Source organism: Spermophilus citellus, assembly GCF_964194105.1.
Source record: "Spermophilus citellus genome assembly, chromosome: X".
Lineage (NCBI taxonomy): Eukaryota > Metazoa > Chordata > Mammalia > Rodentia > Sciuridae > Spermophilus > Spermophilus citellus.
Window position 1 is genome coordinate 70,459,069 of NC_138190.1, and position 21,133 is coordinate 70,480,201.

Genomic DNA, 21,133 nt, shown 5'->3' on the forward strand with positions numbered 1-21,133 from the left:
CTCAGTGGTGGAGCACTTGCCTAGCATGCAGGAAACCCTGGGTTCCATCCACAGCAAGGGTGGTGGTGGTGGTGGTGGGGATTAAGGAAGTAGGGAAGGAAGAAGGTATAGAGGAGATAGAAGTGACATTTCTCAGGGGTCAAAATTTAATCTGACCATCATAAGTTGATTATTTACTTACTGTAAAATTTAGAAGAGTAGAATTTATGGAGTCAGAAATATAAAATGATTACCACTGGCCACTAGAACCACATTTCACAATTCTTTATAAGTGTTCTCTTCTAAATGCTTGCTTTCCTTGAAATTGAGTGTCCTGTTTATTTGCTTATCAATTTCAACTTGCTTAGAGTGAGTGGTGGGAATAATGGTATCCATTTCAAATATGAGCAGAAGGAACAGAAATAGCTTATAGGAATATATACATTCATATAAGAACTTTTAGAACTTATTTTCTATCAGTTCTAGACTAATGAAGTAGACCAAAAAGAAGCATAGTCTTTTTTTTTTTTAAGAGAGTGAGAGAGGAGAGAGAGAGAGAGAGAGAGAGAGAGAGAGAGAGAGAGAGAGAGAGAGAATTTTTAATATTTATTTTTTAGTTCTTGGCGGACACAACATCTTTGTTGGTATGTGGTGCTGAGGATCGAACCCGGGCCGCACGCATGCTAGGCGAGCGCGCTACCGCTTGAGCCACATCCCCAGCCCCATAGTCTTTTTTAAAAATCCATTTGGATGAAGTATTCAAAAGACTGGAAAACTGAACTGGTAAAAAGAAGATCAGAAGAAATATGAAGATTTGATCTGAAGACTAAAGGAGAAAATGAATAGTTGTCAAGGCTATGATAAAAAGAAAAAGGGACAGGGAGCAGCTGTTCTCAATCTCAATAAAGGGCAGAAAAAGATTTCAGGAATAGAGTAGATGCCCTCTCACCCAACTCAAGACCTCCATTAATTCTTATAGAAGATCTCAGCCTGCCATGTATCAAAAAGTTAACAGCAAGGCTACCCAATAAGGTCTCATATCACACTGTTAAGAATTCACAAACACTCTTATGAAGGAATGTTCAATTAAATTGTGTATTATAAAAATAAATTATTAGTAAATTTAATGTTGTTTTAGATTGTCATTTCCTTATTCTTATTAAACTGAAAACTTTCATGACATTCATGTAAGTTGATGAGCTTCAAAGTAATGCTACTTTTTCTTTCTTTCTTTTTTTTTTTTTAGTACTGGAGATTGAACTCAGGGGCACTCAACCAGTGAGTCACATCCCCAGCCCTATTTTGTATTTTATTTAGAGACAGGGTCTCATTGAGTTGCTTAGTGCCTTGCTTTTGCTGAGGCTGGCTTTGAACTTGCAATCCTCCTGCTCAGCCTCCTGAGCTGCTGAGATTACAGGTGTGTGCCACTGTGCCCAGCTTCAAAGTAATGATACTTTTAACTCAATAGGTTTTCCCCCTAAAACATTTCTCTAAATGGGGAAATCATATTTAAGTCAACTATTGATTTTTTTTAAAAAAAATTTTAGTTCCTTTGAACACACCAGGTGACTCAGGCTTATTCTCAAGTTTTAAATTTTTCAACAAGGTGATTTTGTTTATAATTTCTTGTTGATATTTCTGTGGGGTAAGTGAAATCTAAAATCTTCTGTGATTCTGCTGAGGTCATTAATCAGATTTTATTTATTAATTCAGTCACTAATCACATTTTATTTATTTATTAATTTGTTGATGAACATTGGGATATTGGGATGATACTGCTTTTTTTTACTATTGTGAATAACAGTGCTACTACGAACATGGTTGTGAAAATATTTCTTTGAGATCTTGCTTTCAATATATTTTTTTAGAGAGAGAGAGAGAGAGAGAGAGAGAGAGAGAGAGAGAATTTTTAAAATTATTTATTTTTTTAGTTTTCTGTGGACACAACATCTTTATTTTATTTTTTATGTGGTGCTTAGGATCGAACCCAGTGCCCCGCGTATGCCAGGGGTGTACGCTACCGCTTGAGCTACATCCCCAGTCCCTTTCAATACTTTTGAATATATAGAAGTAGGATTGCTTGGTCATATGATAGGTCTATTTTTAATTTTTTGGAAATTTCTATCCTGTTTTCCATAGTGGAGATGTCATTTTACAATTCCACAACAGCATACAAGGGTACAAACTTTTCCATGTTCTAGCATACTTGCCAACATTGATCATTTTCTATCAAAACACACACACACACACACACACACACACACACACACACACACACAATTTATTTATTCAGGATTTTAATTTCCACTTTCTTTTCTAAGTGTATCTTTTTGTATAACTCTAAACACTTAGATCAATTTTAATGATTTTCATACCCAAAATATAAATAACTAAAACTAATTAAGATGTAGGGCCAAAAATAAAGATGTAGAGCCAACCCAAAATGGAATATAAATATTAACTATGGAAAATAGCACCCTGCTAGGAGCTGGGATTGTGGCTCAGTGGTAGAGCGTTTGCCTAGCATGTGTGAGGCCCTGGGTTCGATCCTCAGCACCACTAAATAAATAAATAAATGAATAAATAAATAAAATGAAATAAAGATATTGTGGGGAAAAAAAGAAAAAGAAAATAGTACCCTGCTAAATGCAAAAAAAAAATGCATAAATGTTGACTTTAGTTCATAAAAGTGTATCTCACAAGGATATGGGCTAGCATTGTGAAACACCATTATATGTACACTAGAATTGAACATAAATAAATTGCAGATAATAAGACTGTATTTCTCATTGTTAGAGAATTTATAAATGAGGAGAAGACCAAAATGAATCCTGTAGTGTTGGAAAGGAACCAGAACTATATTATCATTGTTTTTAATACATATACAGATCGATAGATATCTGTATAGATATCTGTATAGATACAAAAATATAGATGAGTATATATGTGTGGGTTATTACATGTGCAGATATTTCTGAGTTCTACCTGCTAAGAAAGCCTAGAAGTGAAGACACCCCAGTAATAATGAACACAACCAGTGCTACCACCCATATCTTAGTTTCTAAGTTTCTTAGTTTCTAATCACCATTTTCCAATAAAAGAAACCAGGCTTCTTGGAAATTCAGAAGATTCCAGAACTGGGGTAAGAAAAATGCAGTTTGGAACATCTTGTGGAAATGTTCAAAAAATTGAGGACTTGCAAAAGAACACAAAAAGCTAACTGAAGTTGCTCTGAATGAATAAAGCAGGAATGATTTGAATAAAACAAATGCTAGTATTGGAGGTTAACCTATAGAACAAAATAAATATTCATGTATCTGTGGATATAACTAAGTAGACAAAAAATACACTGGGGAGAAGAGACAGCTCTTCCTAGAGTAGCATTCAAGTTCATAAATTTCTGAGACCAAAACCCATACTTTTTCTATTACACCAGGCTGCTTCAAAGATAACTAGCTAAGCCCAAAGTAGTCAGCAGGGTTGGTAAATTCCCTTCAGTGACACCAAATGAAAGCTATTAGAAACTTTAAAAGGATAACAGAGGAAAACAACTATCAGGAGAAAGAGCCTCTGCTATAACTCACATTTAAAATTAATCTATATCTAGAGTGCAACCCTAAACATTTCAATCAATCAATCAAACAATCAATCAGGTAATCTTAGGAAACTTACTTTATAGATCTAGGCAGGGTGCCCCCATGGGCTTGTAGCAACAAGACCTGCAGTTGTTGTACCTGAGAGAAGCAAAGAAAAATAATCAATCACCAATCCAAAACTACTAATTCCTTAGCAATGATATTACTACAAATAGCCAGACATGGTGGAACATGCCTGTGATCCCAGCAGCTCAGGAGGCAGAGGTAGGAGAATTGTGAGTTCAAAGCCAGACTCAGCAAAATTGAAGCACTAAGCAACTCAGTGAGACCCTGTCTTTAAATAAAATAAAAAATAGGGCTGGGAATGTGGCTTGGTGGTCGAGTGTCCCTAAGTTCAATCCCTGGTACACACACACACACACAAAAAAAAAAAAAAAAAAAAAAGAAAGAAAATAAATTACTATAATTAGCATTTAGATAATTTTACTCAATGCCAATGAAATCTTAGGTAGAGCTTAGGCATTTATTCCAATCAGATTTTTGCCCACATTAGTTCATTAAAGTAACTTGCTAAGGTCACCAATGACCTGAATGTCATTAGAGCCAATGGAACATTTTTCAGCCTTCATTTTACTCAATTGACTGTTTGGTAGCATTTGGCTTACCAGAATCATACTTTCCTGATTTCCGCATAGTAGCCAGACCATCTTTTAAAAATGCAAATTACCAATGTTACCCACCCAGCTTAAAATCATTTTTGCACATGGTCCATGAGTTCTTGGTCATGTTTCTGCTTTCCCTTTAGGTTCATACTAGAATACTTTCCTTGCTTTCTATGTGGCCAGTCACACTAGTATCCTTTCAGTTTCCCAAATGCACTATACTTCATCCTAACTCAGACCCTTTCAGGACTCGCTATGTGCCAGGTGTTGTTCAAAGTACTTTACATCGATTACTCACTTAACCCTCACAAATACCCTATAAAGTACGTATTGTTATTATTTCCAGTGCAGACAGGGAATCTGGGGGACAGACAACTTGCCTAAAGTATATAGCTAGTAAGCTATAAAGCCAGGATTTGAACCTGGGCTATCTGGTGGGCAATATTCATGCTCTTTGCCATACTTTGCTCTCATACTGGTTTTTCTCCTTCCATCTCTCTTCCTTCTTCTCTGCATACATAATCCCTCTGATCTCAGCTCAAATGTTGCTACCTTAGGGAAGGCTCCCCAGACTGAATATTTAACAGAAGGCCCCGTTCAACACTCACATAGCATAGAATCCCAGTTTATAATCACAAAATAGTATATGATTATGTGTTTAGTGTTTGTCTCTCATGTTAAGCAATAAGAAGGTAGAAACTGTTGATTTGCTCAATAATGTATCCCAGAATAGTGCCCAGCACATAATATTGTTCCATACATACTTATTGTTGAAATGAATGAGCAAATAAGTGAATAAAAGGAAGAAGGGCCTTCTGGGCAATGGAATAAACATAAAAGAAAATAGGGGGACAGAGTGGTATTGTATAATTCAGATGATACTGTGGACAGATAAATTAATTATATTCTCTATTGTAACCCCTAGGGAGGAAGGAGATAAAGGAGAAGGAAAGGGAAGAAAAGAGATTGATTAAATAGTAATCACTAAGGGGGGAGGCTAGAGAGGGAGTGAATATTGGGCTAGCAAATGCTTGATTTCAAGTGAAAGCAGTACTATAATCTGGAAAGTAAGAAAACGTCACCCCCTTATACCTGCATCAATCTAATTCCTGCCTTCTTGTCTTCTCTAACAGGGCTACTGAGCTGTTGTACAACCAGTCATATACCACAAATTCATCTCATAGTTAACTCTCCCATTTCTGCTGAGAGTGACTTTAAGCCCTATTCTTTTTGTTTTAAAATTTTTTTTAGTTGTAAATGGACACAATACCTTTATTTTATTTACTTATTTTTATGTGGTGCTGAGGATTGAACCCAGTGCCTCACACATGCCAGGCAAGTGCTTTACCACTGACCCACAACCCCAGCCCTCAAGCCCCCTATTCTTATTTGACTGCTCAGTCTTAGAAGATGACCTTGTCTGTTCTCTGTTCTCAGTTTCTCCTATCTAGTTCTTTTACTTTTTTTTTTCAGTACTGAAGATTTAACATCCAGGGATTGTACATGCTAGGCAAGTGCTCTACCACTGAGTTACACCAACAGGCCCTCCCACTTTCAAAAAAGTTTGAGACAGGGTCTCACTATGTAGACCATGCTGGCCTCGAACTTGCAATCCTCTTGCCTCCCAAATTGCTGGGATTAAAGGCATAAGCCACTGCACCCAGTTCTTTCTTTTACTTGTGCAATTTTCTCCCATAGTTTAAAAACAAACCTATATTCCTTGACCCTTGATTTCTAGCTAATGCCTTTTCTTACCATGTCTCTTTGAAATAAGAACCATCAGCTTCCTCCAGTTCTTTTTAATATTTTTTTTAGTTGTTGATGGACCTTTATTTTATTTGTTTATATGCAGTACTGAGAATTAAACCCAGAGCCTCACACATGCTAGGCAAGCGCTCTACCACTGAGCCACAATCCCAGCCCTTTCCTCCACTTCTTACCTACCATTCTGTACACTTGTCCTGAATCAACCTACTCTTCTTCCCCTGACCTTCCTCTAATAAAGGTCACCAATAGCTTCCTTGTTGACAAGAATTAATGGACATTTAAAAATCCTTATCTTACACTTTATAAGTTTATACTTCTCATAATTCTCCTTGAAATGCTTGTCCCTTGGCTGTCATGACCCCACTGGTTTTCTTCCTGTCTACTGCTTTTTAATCTCTCTTGTTGTCTTCTCTTCTTCCTGTATTGTCTTCTTCCTGTGTTTCTTAAGTGCTAATGTTCCCAAGATTTCTGGTTTGGGCCTTTTCTTCTTCATTTGCTCATTCAGCAATTATTTTGTGAGTGACTTTAATATGTCAAGTACTCTTTGATTTTATCCTGTCCATTACTTCATACCATCTAATGCTATTGACTCTTGAACCGGTTTCTTCAGCTAAGATATCTCTACATCAAACCCATACAGCCAGCTGTATTTGAACATTTCTACTTACAAGTCCTATAGCCATTCAACTTCAAAATTAACCAAACTGAACTCATCATTTCCAGTTTTCCTACCTGACCTTGTTTTTCCTCCTGTATTCCCTGACTCAATGATCAGCACTACCATTTATTCAGTTGTCCAAGAAAGAAACTTGGGAACCAATTTCAACTCTCCCCACTCACCCTAATTTTCCCACATCAAATATTACCACTTAAGTTCTATATATTTTAGTTCCTTCTTGTTTTTCTCCTCCTAACTATCTCCTTCTCTTTATCTCTATTGCTACTGCCTTTAATTCAGGCCGTAGGTCTTACCTGGTTATTATAATAGCCAAATTTCTTTTCTTACTTCTAGCCATGTCCACCTCTAATCTACTTTCTCTATACTTGCTGAGATTATCTCCCTAAAACACACACATTTTATCATATCACCCTCTTATTTAAAACCCTTAAATGGCTCTAATACTTTCCAGCTGATTTCCAAATTCTTGAACAGGTTATATAAGGAACTTCAGAATCTGGGCCTTGCCTACATCTCTTGCTTCAATTCTCACTGCTCACTTCTTTTTCAGTGAACTCTCCAATGCTACCTCCAATCTTAGAAGTGCAGCAAACATATTAATAGGATTTACTTGAAGAGGTCACCAAACTAACAATGCTTAACAAACGTATCTAAAATTCTGACAGAGGAAAATATGACAAACAGAAGCTGTACCATTCCACTCACATAATTTTTCCCATAAAATTTTAATTCCCTTATACCTGTTGCTTAAGATGATTAAGTTCAGCTGTCTGGGGATCAATATTAATTACAGGTTTGTTCTTGATTTTTCTTGCTCTGTCAGCGTAGCGAAGGGTATTTAATGTTTCCTCTAGATTGGAGTCAGCAGGACTCACACAGGCTATCATAAGAGTGTGGCTATTACCTCCTAGAGAATCTGAAAAAAACACAATAAAGAATCATGGAAGGAATGAAATCAAACAGGTAGGATGTAATCACAAGCTGTCCATTTGGGTTGGTGACAAAATTTTTAAGATATTTACAAATTTCTTATTTGTATTAATATAAAAACTCTTAAGATTTCTAGTATGTAAAATGATACATATTTTAGAACACTATTGTATGTGTCTCTATTCTCAAGAGAAACTATTATTTCAGCAGTGAATCAGGTTAAAACAACTGTGGCCTGACCCACAGGAGCCTCACTATTGTGATTAAACATTCTTAGGATGCCCCCTCTAGGTAGATTTTAACTCTCCAGAGAATTCTGCTTAGCAGCACTATTATATAAAGAAACATTAACCATGTTCATTTTCAGGTGTAAAGTACTAAGTACAGTTGGCACTCTACAGACTTCTTGGCTCTCAAAGCCATATATGAAGACATTTTCCCATTATCTTGGAAACCTGACTGCCAATAGCTCTCTCTTCTATTTATCAATTAGACAGCTATGTATGTGTTAGCCCCAGTAGCTAGCTTTTTACCTGTCTCATCTTTGCTTGCTCAGCACTATCATTCTCAGTTACTCTCTCTTATTTTTAGAGGTACTTTGGGCTTACCTTGAAGAAGTCGAGTCAACTTGGAATCTCTGTAGGGCACAAAACCACCCTTTTTGTCATCACCGAGAGCACTGATTACATTTCCCAAGCACAGGAGGCCTCGATTAATATTTATACCTAATAATAGGAAACAAAATTTAAATTGCTTGGTAAAGTATCTCACATATACTTGCATTTCTTCTGAGAAATAAAAAAGAAATAAAGACCCCACAGAAATACTGTAATCAATCCTAAGGAATTTTCTTAATCCTGTTAACTTTTCTGAGTGTGCCTCTATGTAAAGTTCAAAGAACAAATGTCCAAATGTTGGATTTGCACAATTGAGTCTTTTGGCACTTCTTGCCCTTTCACCATGGAAACAAAGTAGACAGATAACTATCACTATGACAATAATCATCTGTATAGTTATTTACTTCTTACATCCATTATCAAAATCCTTAAACTAATGCTGTGAAATTGGATGCACAGCTATTTTTTTTTTTACAATTTTATTGTCATTGTTTTTTACTATCTTTCTCCTTTTACAGATAAGGAAACTAGCTCAAAATTATTTGGCTTGCCTAAGGTTAAACAGTTTTGGGCCTGAGATTTCCTTTTCTTTTTTTGGTACTTAAGATTTAACCCAGGGGTGCTTTACCACTGAGCTATAGCCCCAGCCCTTTTTGGTTTTTATTTGGAGACGGAATATCACTAAGTTGCTTAGGGCCTTGCTGAGACTGGCCTTGAACTTGTAAACCACCTGTCTCAGCCTCCCGAGCTGCTAGGAATACAAGTGTGTGCCACCATGCCCAGCCTAAGATCACTACTCCCAGGACTTCAGTCAAGTCCTATGCTCTTTCTTTATATAACACTGGAATACCTTTCCTCTTGCTGTTTTAAAAAGGATAAACATTCTTTTCTATTTTATTTTATTTTATTCTCAGGTTTGCTTTTCCAAACAGTGTAATAATCTCTGAGGTCCCTTTAAAACACATGAGTTCTCATTATTACTGGGAAGGGCTATACAGTATAATTGTTAAGTACATGGGCTTTGGTATCAGATAGACCTAGGCTGCAATCTTGGCTCTGTCCCTGACTAACTATATGATCTTGGATAACATCCTCAATAAAATAAGGCAAATGTATCCCCCTTATTTGGTGGTAGTGGGAATCAAATAAGATACTATTTAATAAACCAAAGTCAAATGATACATAAATGGTGCTATAGTTTGAATGTCCAAACTCATGTTGAAATTTGATCCCCAATATATCTGTATTGGGAGGAAGGACTTTTAGGAGGTGATTAGGTCATGAGGTCTCTGCCCTTGTGGATGGGATTAATGCCTTATAAAAAAGGACAGAGGCAACTAGCGAGGGACTTTTGCTCTTCTGTCCCTTCTGCCACATAAGAACACTGTTTATTTTTCTTTTTCCCTTCCACTTTTTTTTTTGCCATAGAAGAATACAGTGAGGAGATACCCTCACCAGAATATAATGTTGCTGGTGCCATGATCTTGGACTTAGCTTCCAGAATTATGAGAAATAAAATTCTATTTATATAAATTACTCAGTCTAAGGTTTCCTGTTAAAGCAGCACAAATAGACTAAGACAAATAGTATCATTTTTGTTAGCCCTACTCTACCTTCTACTTTTGCAGCCATATTTTGGACTCCCTTTTTAACCTGAGACAAATACATTTATAAGATCCCAAACCCCACATTTCTCTCTGACTGCATCTTTCATAGATTCTGTTCTTCACTTTTATGGCTACCAATTTACTGACCCTTCTATTGTCAGTAGATTAGACTCTTCTGGGCCTTAAAATACCTATTCTGAACCCTCTAGATAAATATTTCAGTTTTCCATTCCTAAGCACTCACTGGATCAAAGACCTTCCACCATTCCCAACATAGGTTAAACTGATCTGTGTAGGTGTCTATCTGGAGGATACAGTGCTGAAGAAATAACATAACCAAATGGACTGGATCCATTGCAAGCATTCTATTGACCTTAGCTGAAATCTTGATCAGTTACAAATCTTTTCTTCCTCATTCGTACTTGACTAATCTAACTCACTATGGTAGCTATCCTAAATACTTGTTATTTTCAAGACTGTAAATCTACCTTTACTTTCTACTAATTTTTACCTAATACATTATGGAGCCTAGTTATCCACAAGGGTTCCCTGACCTTCCTTCTCCCCACCTCACATTCATTCCTTCATCCTTTCCTTTGTTTCAGAGGAAATGGCTGCTTTTATTCTCAAGGCTCTTCCTTTTGTCTCTGTCCATATTTCTATTCCCATGATCTCTCTGGGACCTGGGATCCTTCAATCTTTCCCCTTTCTCTTAGACTTTCTAATCATTTTCCTTTCACTAATTCCTTCTTTTCAGTCTATACACATGCTTATATCTCCCCAATCTAAAACAAAAACAATTTCCTTAAGCAACCCTCTCTTTCTTTTCCTTTTATTGCCAGTTGGAAGAAATACCATTTTGCAGAGCCATTTATTCCACTCAGGAAAAAGAGCCTGCTGAGATTTATCAAATCTGCTTGCCAATACTTTACTAACCCCTGTATTAGGACTTTCCTTTTATAGCCTAACAGAACATGGTGCCATCTTATTGGCCCAGATCTCATCTGGATGTAAAGGTGACCGCTCAGGTTTTTCTGTAGACCAAAACTTTTATCTTTAGTTTCATGAAGGAGCCAATAAAATTCCAGATGGACCCTGAGAAAAACCTATGGCTACTGTAATCTACACAAAAACAAAAGACTTAAGGACAGGGGCTGGGATTGTGGCTTAGCGGTAGAGTGCTCGCTTACCTAGCAAGGACAAGGCCCTGGGTTCAATCCTCAGCACCACATAAAAAAAATAAATAAATAAAATAAAGATATTTTTAAAAAAGACTTAAGGACAAATTAGGTGTCATTATTTTTTTCTTCTTTAAAAGAGAATTGGAGGGGCTGGGGATGTGGCTCAAGTGGTAGCACGCTTGCCTGGCATGCATGCGGCCCGGGTTCGATCCTCAGCACCACATACAAACAAAAACGTTATGTCCGCCGAAAACTAAAAAAATAAATATTAAAACTCTCTCTCTCTCTCTTTAAAAAATAATAAAATAAAATAAAAGAGAGTTGGTGCTTTGGAATAGAAAAGGAACTGAGGGACATAAACGTCTTTCTAGAAAGAAATCGTCACAAAGTAGGATTTGATTTTCTGCTGTTAAGGCAATAAAGTGATATGTTCTTGACAAAGATGAAGTAAAGAACATTTTTGCAGAGATTAAGAGTTCTTTTTTTTAAATAGATGGACACAATACCTTTATTTTATTTATTTATTATGTTTATTTGGTGCTGAGGATTGAACCCAGTGCCTCACATGTGCTAGGCAAACCCTCTACCACTGAGCTACAATCTCAGGCCAGAGACTAAGAATTCTGATCAAGGATGGCTATGGAGAAAAATGCCCAGGTAAAAGTATATGATCAGAAGTTCTTTTCTAAGACTGAAAATACATAAAGCAAGGAGACTTAAGACTACTGCTCAGTACTGTTGGGTGCTTGTTCACTATGGCAACAAATAAATAATAAAGGAGGTTTTTACATTAAAAGAGACATATAACTTCAAAGCTACCATGGAGGCACATTACAATAGGTTTAACAAATGGAATAGAAAATTTTGTTTGCATTTTAAATAAGGGAGAAAAATTAGGTAGGAGGGGAATGAAGTAGTCCTATATGCTTAGGGCAATTTTGCTTCCTAGGGGATTTTGCCAATACACGGAGACATTTGTTTGTTACAACTTCATGGAGAAGTATGTGTGCTACTGGCACCTAGTGGGTAAAGGCCAACGATGCTCCTAACTGTCCTACATTGCAAGGGTAGTTCCCACCTTGATTATTTGACCCAAACTGTCAATAGTTCCATATCTGAGAAACTTGCTCTATATGTGATGAAAATACATATGAGCCTAAGGCAAGTAAAATGGTTGAGTAAACTATGGTGAAAAATTGAAGTAATATTATAGTGTAGATATGGTCTTCCTGGTCAAAGAGAAAGGGAATGATCTGGGACTCAAATGGGTCATAAAACTTGAGGCAACCAATGAGAGGGGATAGAGTGAGAATGGTACTTGAATGGAAGACAGAGAACCTTAGTTCAAACTCTTGCCTCTATCACTTAGCAATGTGTGTGACATTAGACAAGATACTGCAACTTTTTTAAAATATTTTTTTAGTTGTTGATGGACTTTTATTTTCACTTATTTGTATGTGGTGCTGAGAATCAAACCCAGTGCCTCACGCATGCTAGGCAAGCGCGCTACCGCTGAGCCACAACTTCAACCCCAAGATACTGCAACTTTACTTTATTCATAAAACAGGGCAATACTTACCTTACACCTCATGGGATAGTGATAAAAATCAAATGTGATCTATAAAGAGATATCTGCATGTAAGTTATCAAATGAGTACAGAAACATGGATAATCTGGATATTTGCTGTTATGTGAGCCGAATGCAGAGTACCTGATAAACCCCTTATCTACTTTCATGGGAATTTCTTTACCCAAAAGGTACTGTGCCTAATAAAAGAAATGGGCTTTCAAATGCACATAGAAAAAATAAATGACTATATAAGTAAAATGGTGGAAAACTGGTTGTAAGGGGACCAAGGGACATGGACAAACATCAGCACTCCAGTCTTTAAGAAAATAATCTCCAAAATTCAGGAAAAAAGACAGCTGTGATCCTAAGGCAAGAAAGTCTACAAGGGAAAATAACAAAAGGATAGAAGACTTTCAAAAAATAAGATCGTAATTATCTTATTACACAAATAATTCCAATAAAAAAATCAATGTCACTATACAGAAATGGGTTTTCAAGTAAACTCATATATAAAAATAACAGTGTCATGGGAAATTCTGCTCAAACACAGGAGACTGGCCCTCAGCATTTCTTTGCTCTTCCTTCTAAGACATCACTAAAAGGAGAAAATAATTACTAACCCACAAGATCACAGAGCCTAGGAGAAGATATATCAGTAGGCAGGAGGTTTCAACATATTTCTAGAGTACAGGTGGAGAAGTGACAAATAACATAACAAGATGGAGGAAACTTCAACCTGAAGTGCCTGCAAAGGGACAATAATGATGACAGTAATAAAAACACATATTAACTCATCCAGTCCTTACAACAGTCCTATAAAGTAGATATCATTATTTCCCCTGTTTGACAGATATGAAAGTTGGGACACAAAGAGATTAAGAAACTTGCTCAAGGTCACACAGCAGCAGAGTCAGGATTCAAATGTAGGTATTATGGCTACAAAGTTGAGGTCATAATCTCTACCTATATGAAGAAGTTAATTTGTTTACTTAGAGGCACCAGGTACCACAGAGAGAAGAGGCACTTAGCCCTAAGAGGGGTTTGTTAGAAAATCTAAATTTACTATTCTTGAACTCACATTCTCCTCTCCAGAGCCATGCAAATACTGTGTCCCCCATATTCTCATTCTCTCTCTCTCTCTCTCCTTTTCTTTTCTTTTTCTTAATTTCTTTTGGATACTGAACTCAAGGGTACTTTACTACTGAGCCACATCTCCAACCCTTTTTTATTTTGAGACAGGGTCTCACTAAATTGCTTGGGGTCACTAAGTTGCCCAGGCTGGCCTCAAACTTGTGATCTTCTTGCCTCAGCTTTCCAAGTTGCTGGGATTACAGGCATATGCCACTGCACCTGACCCATGTCTGCCATTCTCAATCATTCACCATCTATTTTACAGGATACTCTTTCTATATGCACCCACTAAATGTTGGTATTCTCTTGGGACTGTCTTACGTCTTTTCTTAGTATATACACTCTACCTGGGTGATCTCATCCATAACTAGAGTCCCAATAGATACCTTTACGCTAATGACTCCCTAAATCTGCATCTCCAAACCAAACCTCTTTCCTTATGTCCAAACCTGTACTTTGACTGCCTACTGAATACCTCCACTGAGCACAAAATCACTAAAAACAACAGTATTTGTCTTTCAATACAAACTTGTTTCACTTCCAGCACTATTCCTTTGCATTGCCTCACCCTCTAAACCTGCCACCCAACCAATAGCAAACCTGATTCATTCTGGACTCTGCCACTTTTCTCACCCCACACCTCAAGATCTTTATTCATTGAAGAGTTAGTGAATATGTAAAATTCTCTAGGAACTGTGCTAGCTAGTGTTAGAGATAAAAAGATTTATAAATAATAAGCCTACTTTCAAGGAATACACAGAAGAAAAGATGGACATACAAATGATCACAGATATAGTGTTAGAGGAAAAAAATGTAGAGTTAAAACATGCTATCATAGGAAAGAGTGGAAAACATTACCTGGGAAGGTACACTCCAGAGAAGAAGTGAAGTTTCAGCTGAATCATGAAGGGTGACTAAGACAATGCTGATGGAGAAGGGAAAGGTAGGAAAGAAGAGTGTATTGCAGATAAAATACGTCAAGACACATGTTTATGAAAGAAACAATATTTTAAGAATTTAGGCAGTTCAATAGGAGTATAATGCAAGTTATGACATGGAATATGGCAAACAATGAGGTCAGAGGACAGCTAGAGACAAATCATAAAGGGCCTTATATGTAATGCTCAGGTATTAGTGTCTATCTTATAGGACAGTGATTGTCAAATTGTATTTCTTAGAATCATAGGGATACTTTAGGGAAACAGAGATACTTCAAAGTTTCTGAAAATGTAATTTGGATTTTGCTTTAAATGTAATTCTTTTAAAATTTTATTTATTTATTGGTATGTGGTGCTGAGGATCAAACCCAGTGCCTCACATATGCCAGGTGAGTGCTCTGTCACTGAGCCACAACCCCAGCCCTTAAATATAATTAAAAATATATTTTTTTAGTTGTTGATAGACATTTATTTAATTTGTTTTTTATATATTTATTTATTCATATGTGGTGCTGAGAATCAAACCCAGTGCCTCACACACGCTAGGCAAGCACTCTACCACTGAGCCACAGGCCTAGCCCTAAATATCATTTTTGTTATGGTAAAATGTATATGACAGTACAAATGTTTCTCAACTCCTGACAGGGTTATGTCATGTTAAACTCATCATGAGTTGAAAATATCACAAGCCGAAATACATTTAATACATCGAAGCTACCAAATATCAAAGCTTAGCAACTCAGCACACTATAGCATCAGTTTGTCCTCATGAATGTGTGGCCGACTGGAAGCTACAGCTCGTCACCCATATCCAGCATCATGAGAGAGTTATCTATTGCTACCTAGAGAAGACCAAATTCAAAATTTGAAGTATAGTTTTTGTTGTATACATTATTACTTTGTACCAGTGTAAAGTTGGAAATTCATAAGTGGAATCATCATAAGTAAGGATGGTCTACATACAGTTCAGTGGTTAAATACAAATTGTTGTGCACTATTTTAAATGTATTTCAAAAACTGCACTTAAGTAACTCACTACAATGTGCTATATATCAAATATTAACACACACATTACCTTGTACATCAAGGTTAATTATTTTTTCTTCAGTCTTTGAGGCAATTCCTCAATGCACACATTCATCATTGCATCAGTCAGTTGTGTAGCAACAAATGAATGTGAAACTCCATATATTAAGATGGTATGGTATTAAAGATGGTTTTGAAATTGACCAAATTATGCTGTCATATTGTATACATATACAAATATGTCCCAATGAAATCCACTATTATGTATAATTATAATGCACCAATAAAAAGAAGAGAAAAAAAGAAAATTCTAAAAAGATTAAAAATAAAGATGATTTCAGTGCATTTTTGAAGCATTGGGTATGTCTTGTTAGACATTTATAGTGATCCAACCTAGGATTTGAATTTCCTACTATTCCTAATTCAAGCTCCTAGACCAGTTTAATAATTGAAGATAATCCTGATTTTGTAAAGTGGACCATTAAAAATGTGTATTTCCAGAGCTGGGGTTGTGGCTCAGCAGTAAAGTGCTCCTCTAGCATGTATGGGACACTGGCTTTGATCCACAGCACCACATAAAAATAAATAAATAAATGTCCAACTACAACTAAAAAATATTTTAAAAAAACATTTAAAAATATTTTCTTAGTTCTTGATAGACATTTATCTATCTATCTATCTATTATTTTTTTATTTATATGTGGTGCTGAGAACTGAACCCAGTGCCTCACACATGCCAGGCAAGTGCACTACTGCTGAGCTTGCCCAGCCCCAGCCCAAAAACATTTGTTTTTTAAAAAAATGTTTATTTCCTGAAAAATAACAATGAAAACCAACAGCGGGAGGTAGTACAGTAAAGGAAAAACTAAGCATAGAGGAAAAACAAATCATGTTAAGTAACATACATAACTAAATATGGCTGGTAATACAAACCATATCTCAATAGTAACCCTAAATGTTAATGGCTTAAATGCACCAATCAAAAGACATAGGCTAGTAGAATGGATTAAAAAAAAAGATCCAACAATATGCTGCCTACAGGAGACACATCTGATAGGAAAAGACATACACAGACTGAAGGTGAAAGGTTAGGAAAAATCATATCACTCATACAGACCCCGGAAGCAAGCAGGGGTGTCCATACTTGTATCAAATAAAATAGACTTCAAGCCAAAGTTAATCAAAAGGGATAAACAAGGACACTACATACTGCTCAAGGGAACCATACACCAACAAGACTTGACGATCATTAATATATATGCCCCAAACAATGGTGTAGCTACGTTCATCAAACAAACTCTTCTCAAGTTCAAGAGTCTAAAAGACCACAACACAATAATCATGGGAGATTTTAACACACCTCTCTTACCACTGGACAGATCTTCTAAACAAAAGATGAATAAAGAAACCATAGAGCTCAATAATACAATTAATAATTTAGACTTAATTGATATATACAGAATATACCACCCAACATCAAGTGGATACACTTTCTTCTCAGCAGCACATGGATCCTTCTCAAAAACAGACCATATATAATGTCACAGGGCAACTCTTAGCAATTACAAAGGAGTTGAGATACTACCATGCATGTTATCTGATCATAATGGAATGAAATTGGAAATCAATAATAAAATGAGAAAGGAAAAAATCCTACATCACATGGAGATTAAACAATATGCTACTGAATGAACAAAGGGTTACAGAAGACATCAAAGAGGAAATTAAAAAATTCTTAGAGGTAAACGAAAACTCAGACACAACATATTGAAATCTCTGGGACACTATGAAAGCAGTACTAAGAGGAAAATTCATTTCATGGAGTTCATTCCTTAAAAGAAGGAAAAGCCAACAAATAAATGACTTCACACTACACCTCGAAGCCTTAGAAAAAGAAGAACAAATCAGCAGCAAATACAGTAGAAGGCAAGAAATAATTAAAATTAGAGCTGAAATCAATGAAATTGAAACAAAAGAAACAATTGAAAAAATTGACAAAACTAAAAGTTGGTTCTTTGAAAAAATAAATAAGATTGATAGACCACTAGCCACGCTAACAAAGAGAAGAAGAGAGAGAACCCAAATTACTAGCTTACAAGATGAAAAAGGCAACATCACAACAGACAATTCAGAAATACAGAAGATAATTAGAAATTATTTTGAAAACCTATAGTCTAATAAAATAGAAGATAGTGAAGGCATCGATAAATTCCTTAAGACATATGAACTACCGAGATTGAGTCAGGAAGATATAAACAACCTAAACAGACCAATATCAAGTGAGGAAATAGAAGAAGCCATCAAAAGACTACCAACCAAGAAAAGCCCAGGACCGGATGGATATACAGCAGAGTTTTACAAGAACTTTAAAGAAGAACTAATACCAGTACTCCACAATCTATTTCAGGAGATAGAAAAAGAGGGAGAACTTCCAAATTCATTCTATGAGGCGAATATCACCCTGATTCCCAAACCAGATAAAGACACCTCAAAGAAACAAAACTACAGACCAATATCCCTAATGAATTTAGATGCAAAAATCCTCAATAAAATTCTGGCAAATCGTATACAAAAACATATCAAAAAGATCGTGCACCATGATCAAGTAGGATTCATCCCTGGGATGCAAGGATGGTTCAATATACGGAAATCAATAAACGTTATTCACCACATCAATAGACTTAAAGATAAGAACCATATGATCATCTCGATAGATGCAGAAAAAGCATTCAACAAAATACAGCATCCCTTTATGTTCAAAACATTAGGAAAACTAGGGATAAGAGGAACTTACCTCAACATTGTAAAAGCTATCTATGCTAAGCCTCAGGCTAGCATCATTCTAAATGGAAAAAAAAAAAAAAAAACTGAAGGCATTCCCTCTAAAATCTGGAACAAGACAGGGATGCCCTCTCTCACCACTTCTATTCAATATAGTTCTCGAAATACTGGACAGAGCAATTAGACAGACAAAAGAAATTAAAGGCATTAAGAAAGGAAAAGAAGAACTTAAATTATCACTATGTGCGGATGATATGATCCTATACCTAGAAGACACAAAAGGGTCTACAAAGAAACTACTAGAGCTAATAAATGAATTCAGCAAAGCGGCAGGATATAAAATCAACACGTATAAATCAAAGGCATTCCTGTATATCAGCGACAAATCATCTGAACTGGAAATGAGGAAAACCACCCCATTCACAATATCCTCAAAAAAAATAAAATACTTGGGAATCAACCTAACAAAAGAGGTGAAAGATTTATACAATGAAAACTACAGAACCCTAAAGAGAGAAATAGATGAAGATCTTAGAAGATGGAAAAATATACCCTGTTCATGGGTAGGCAGAACTAACATCATCAAAATGGCGATATTACCAAAAGTTCTCTATAGGTTCAATGATATGCCAATCAAAATCCCAACGGCATTTCTTGTAGAAATAGATAAAGCAATCATGAAATTCATATGGAAAAATAAAAGACCCAGAATAGCAAAAGCAATTCTAAGCAGGAAGTGTGAATCAGGAGGTGTAGCGATACAAGATTTCAAACTGTACTACAGAGCAATAGTAACAAAAACAGCATGGTACTGGTACCAAAAAAGGCGGGTGGACCAATGGTATAGAATAGAGGATACAGAAACCAATCCACAAAATTACAACTATCTTATATTCAATAAAGGGGCTAAAAGCATGCAATGGAGGAAGGATAGCATCTTCAACAAATGGTGGTGGGAAAACTGGAAATCCATATGCAACAAAATGAAACTGAATCCCCTTCTCTCGCCATGCACAAAAGTTAACTCAAAATGGATCAAGGACCTTGATATCAAATCACAGACTATGCGTCTGATAGAAGAAAAGGTTGGCTCTGATCTACATATTGTGGGGTCGGGCTCCAAATTCCTTAATAGGACACCCATAGCACAAGAGTTAATAACAAGACTCAACAAATGGGACTTACTCAAACTAAAAAGTTTTTTTCTCAGCAAGAGAAACAATAAGAGAGGTAAACAGGGAGCCTACATCATAGGAACAAACTTTTACTCCTCACACTTCAGATAGAGCCCTAATATCCAGAGTATACAAAGAACTCAAAAAAAGAAACAATAAGAAAACAAATAACCCAATCAACAAATGGGCCAAGGACCTGAACAGACGCTTCTCAGAGGAGGACATACAATCAATCAACAAGTACATGAAAAAATGCTCACCATCTCTAGCAGTCAGAGAAATGCAAATCAAAACCACCCTAAGATACCATCTCACTCCAGTAAGATTGGCAGCCATTACGAAGTCAAACAAAGTGCTGGCGAGGATGTGAGGAAAAGGGTACACTTGTACATTGCTGGTGGGACTGCAAATTGGTGCGGCCAATTTGGAAAGCAATATGGAGATTCCTGGGAAAGCCGGGAATGGATCCACCATTTGACCCAGCTATTGCCCTTCTCAGACTATTCCCTGAAGACCTTAAAAGAGTGTACTATAGGGATACTGCCACATCAATGTTCATAGCAGCACAATTCACAATAGCTAGACTGTGGAACCAACCCAGATGCCCTTCAATAGATGAATGGATAAAAAAATGTGGCATTTATACACAATGGAGTACTACACAGCACTAAAAAATGACAAAATCATGGAATTTGCAGGGAAATGGATGGCATTAGAGCAGATTATGCTAAGTGAAGCTAGCCAATCCCTAAAAAACAAATGCCAAATGTATTCTTTGCTATAATGAGAGCAACTAAGAACAGAGCAGGGAGGAAGAGCAGGAGGAAAAGATTAACATTAAACAGAGACATGAGGTGGGAGGGAAAGGGAGAGAAAAGGGAAATTGCATGGAAATGGAAGGAGACCCTCATTGTTATACAAAATTACATATAAGAGGTTGTGAGGGGAATGGGAAAAAAAAACAAGGAGGGAAATGAATTACAGTAGATGGGGTAGAGAGAGAAGATGGGAGGGGAGGGGAGGGGGGATAGTAGGGGATAGGAAAGGTAGCAGAATACAACAGTTACTAATATGGCATTATGTAAAAATGTGGATGTGTAACCGATGTGATTCTGCAATCTTTGTAATGTTTTGAACAACCAATAAAAAAAAAGAAAAAAATGTTTATTTCCAACTGTATATCAGTATGAGCCAGGATTTTATTGTTAAATGTGTCACCAGAGAAAAATTATTGAAATAAATTAGATGTAAAACGTTAAACATGATTGAAAGTGTCATCCATAATTCCTATAATGTCATGTACTAAAAATTAAGAATGTTCACTTCAACTTTATTTCTAATAGCAGAAGTCTGGAACCAACTGAAATCGTCATCAATAAAGGAATAATATAATACATATGATGATACACTCACACAATATGCAGACATGGAAAACAATAGGGTAGACCTGTACATGCTGATGTGGAACAATCTAAAAAAATATATCAAGTACAA

At 36.3% G+C, this 21,133-nt stretch overlaps 1 protein-coding gene across 1 annotated transcript in view; it reads right to left on the minus strand.

Moving 5' to 3' along the window:
- KIF4A (kinesin family member 4A) overlaps positions 1 to 21,133 on the minus strand; it is a 137,858-nt gene that overhangs the window by 74,441 nt on the left and 42,284 nt on the right. The window contains exons 8-10 of the mRNA XM_081278116.1: positions 8,222 to 8,338; positions 7,424 to 7,599; positions 3,652 to 3,713 (exon numbers count right to left, since the gene is read on the minus strand). Coding sequence (XP_081134242.1) covers positions 3,652 to 3,713; positions 7,424 to 7,599; positions 8,222 to 8,338 — 355 coding nt within the window. The remainder of the gene's footprint in view (positions 1 to 3,651; positions 3,714 to 7,423; positions 7,600 to 8,221; positions 8,339 to 21,133) is intronic.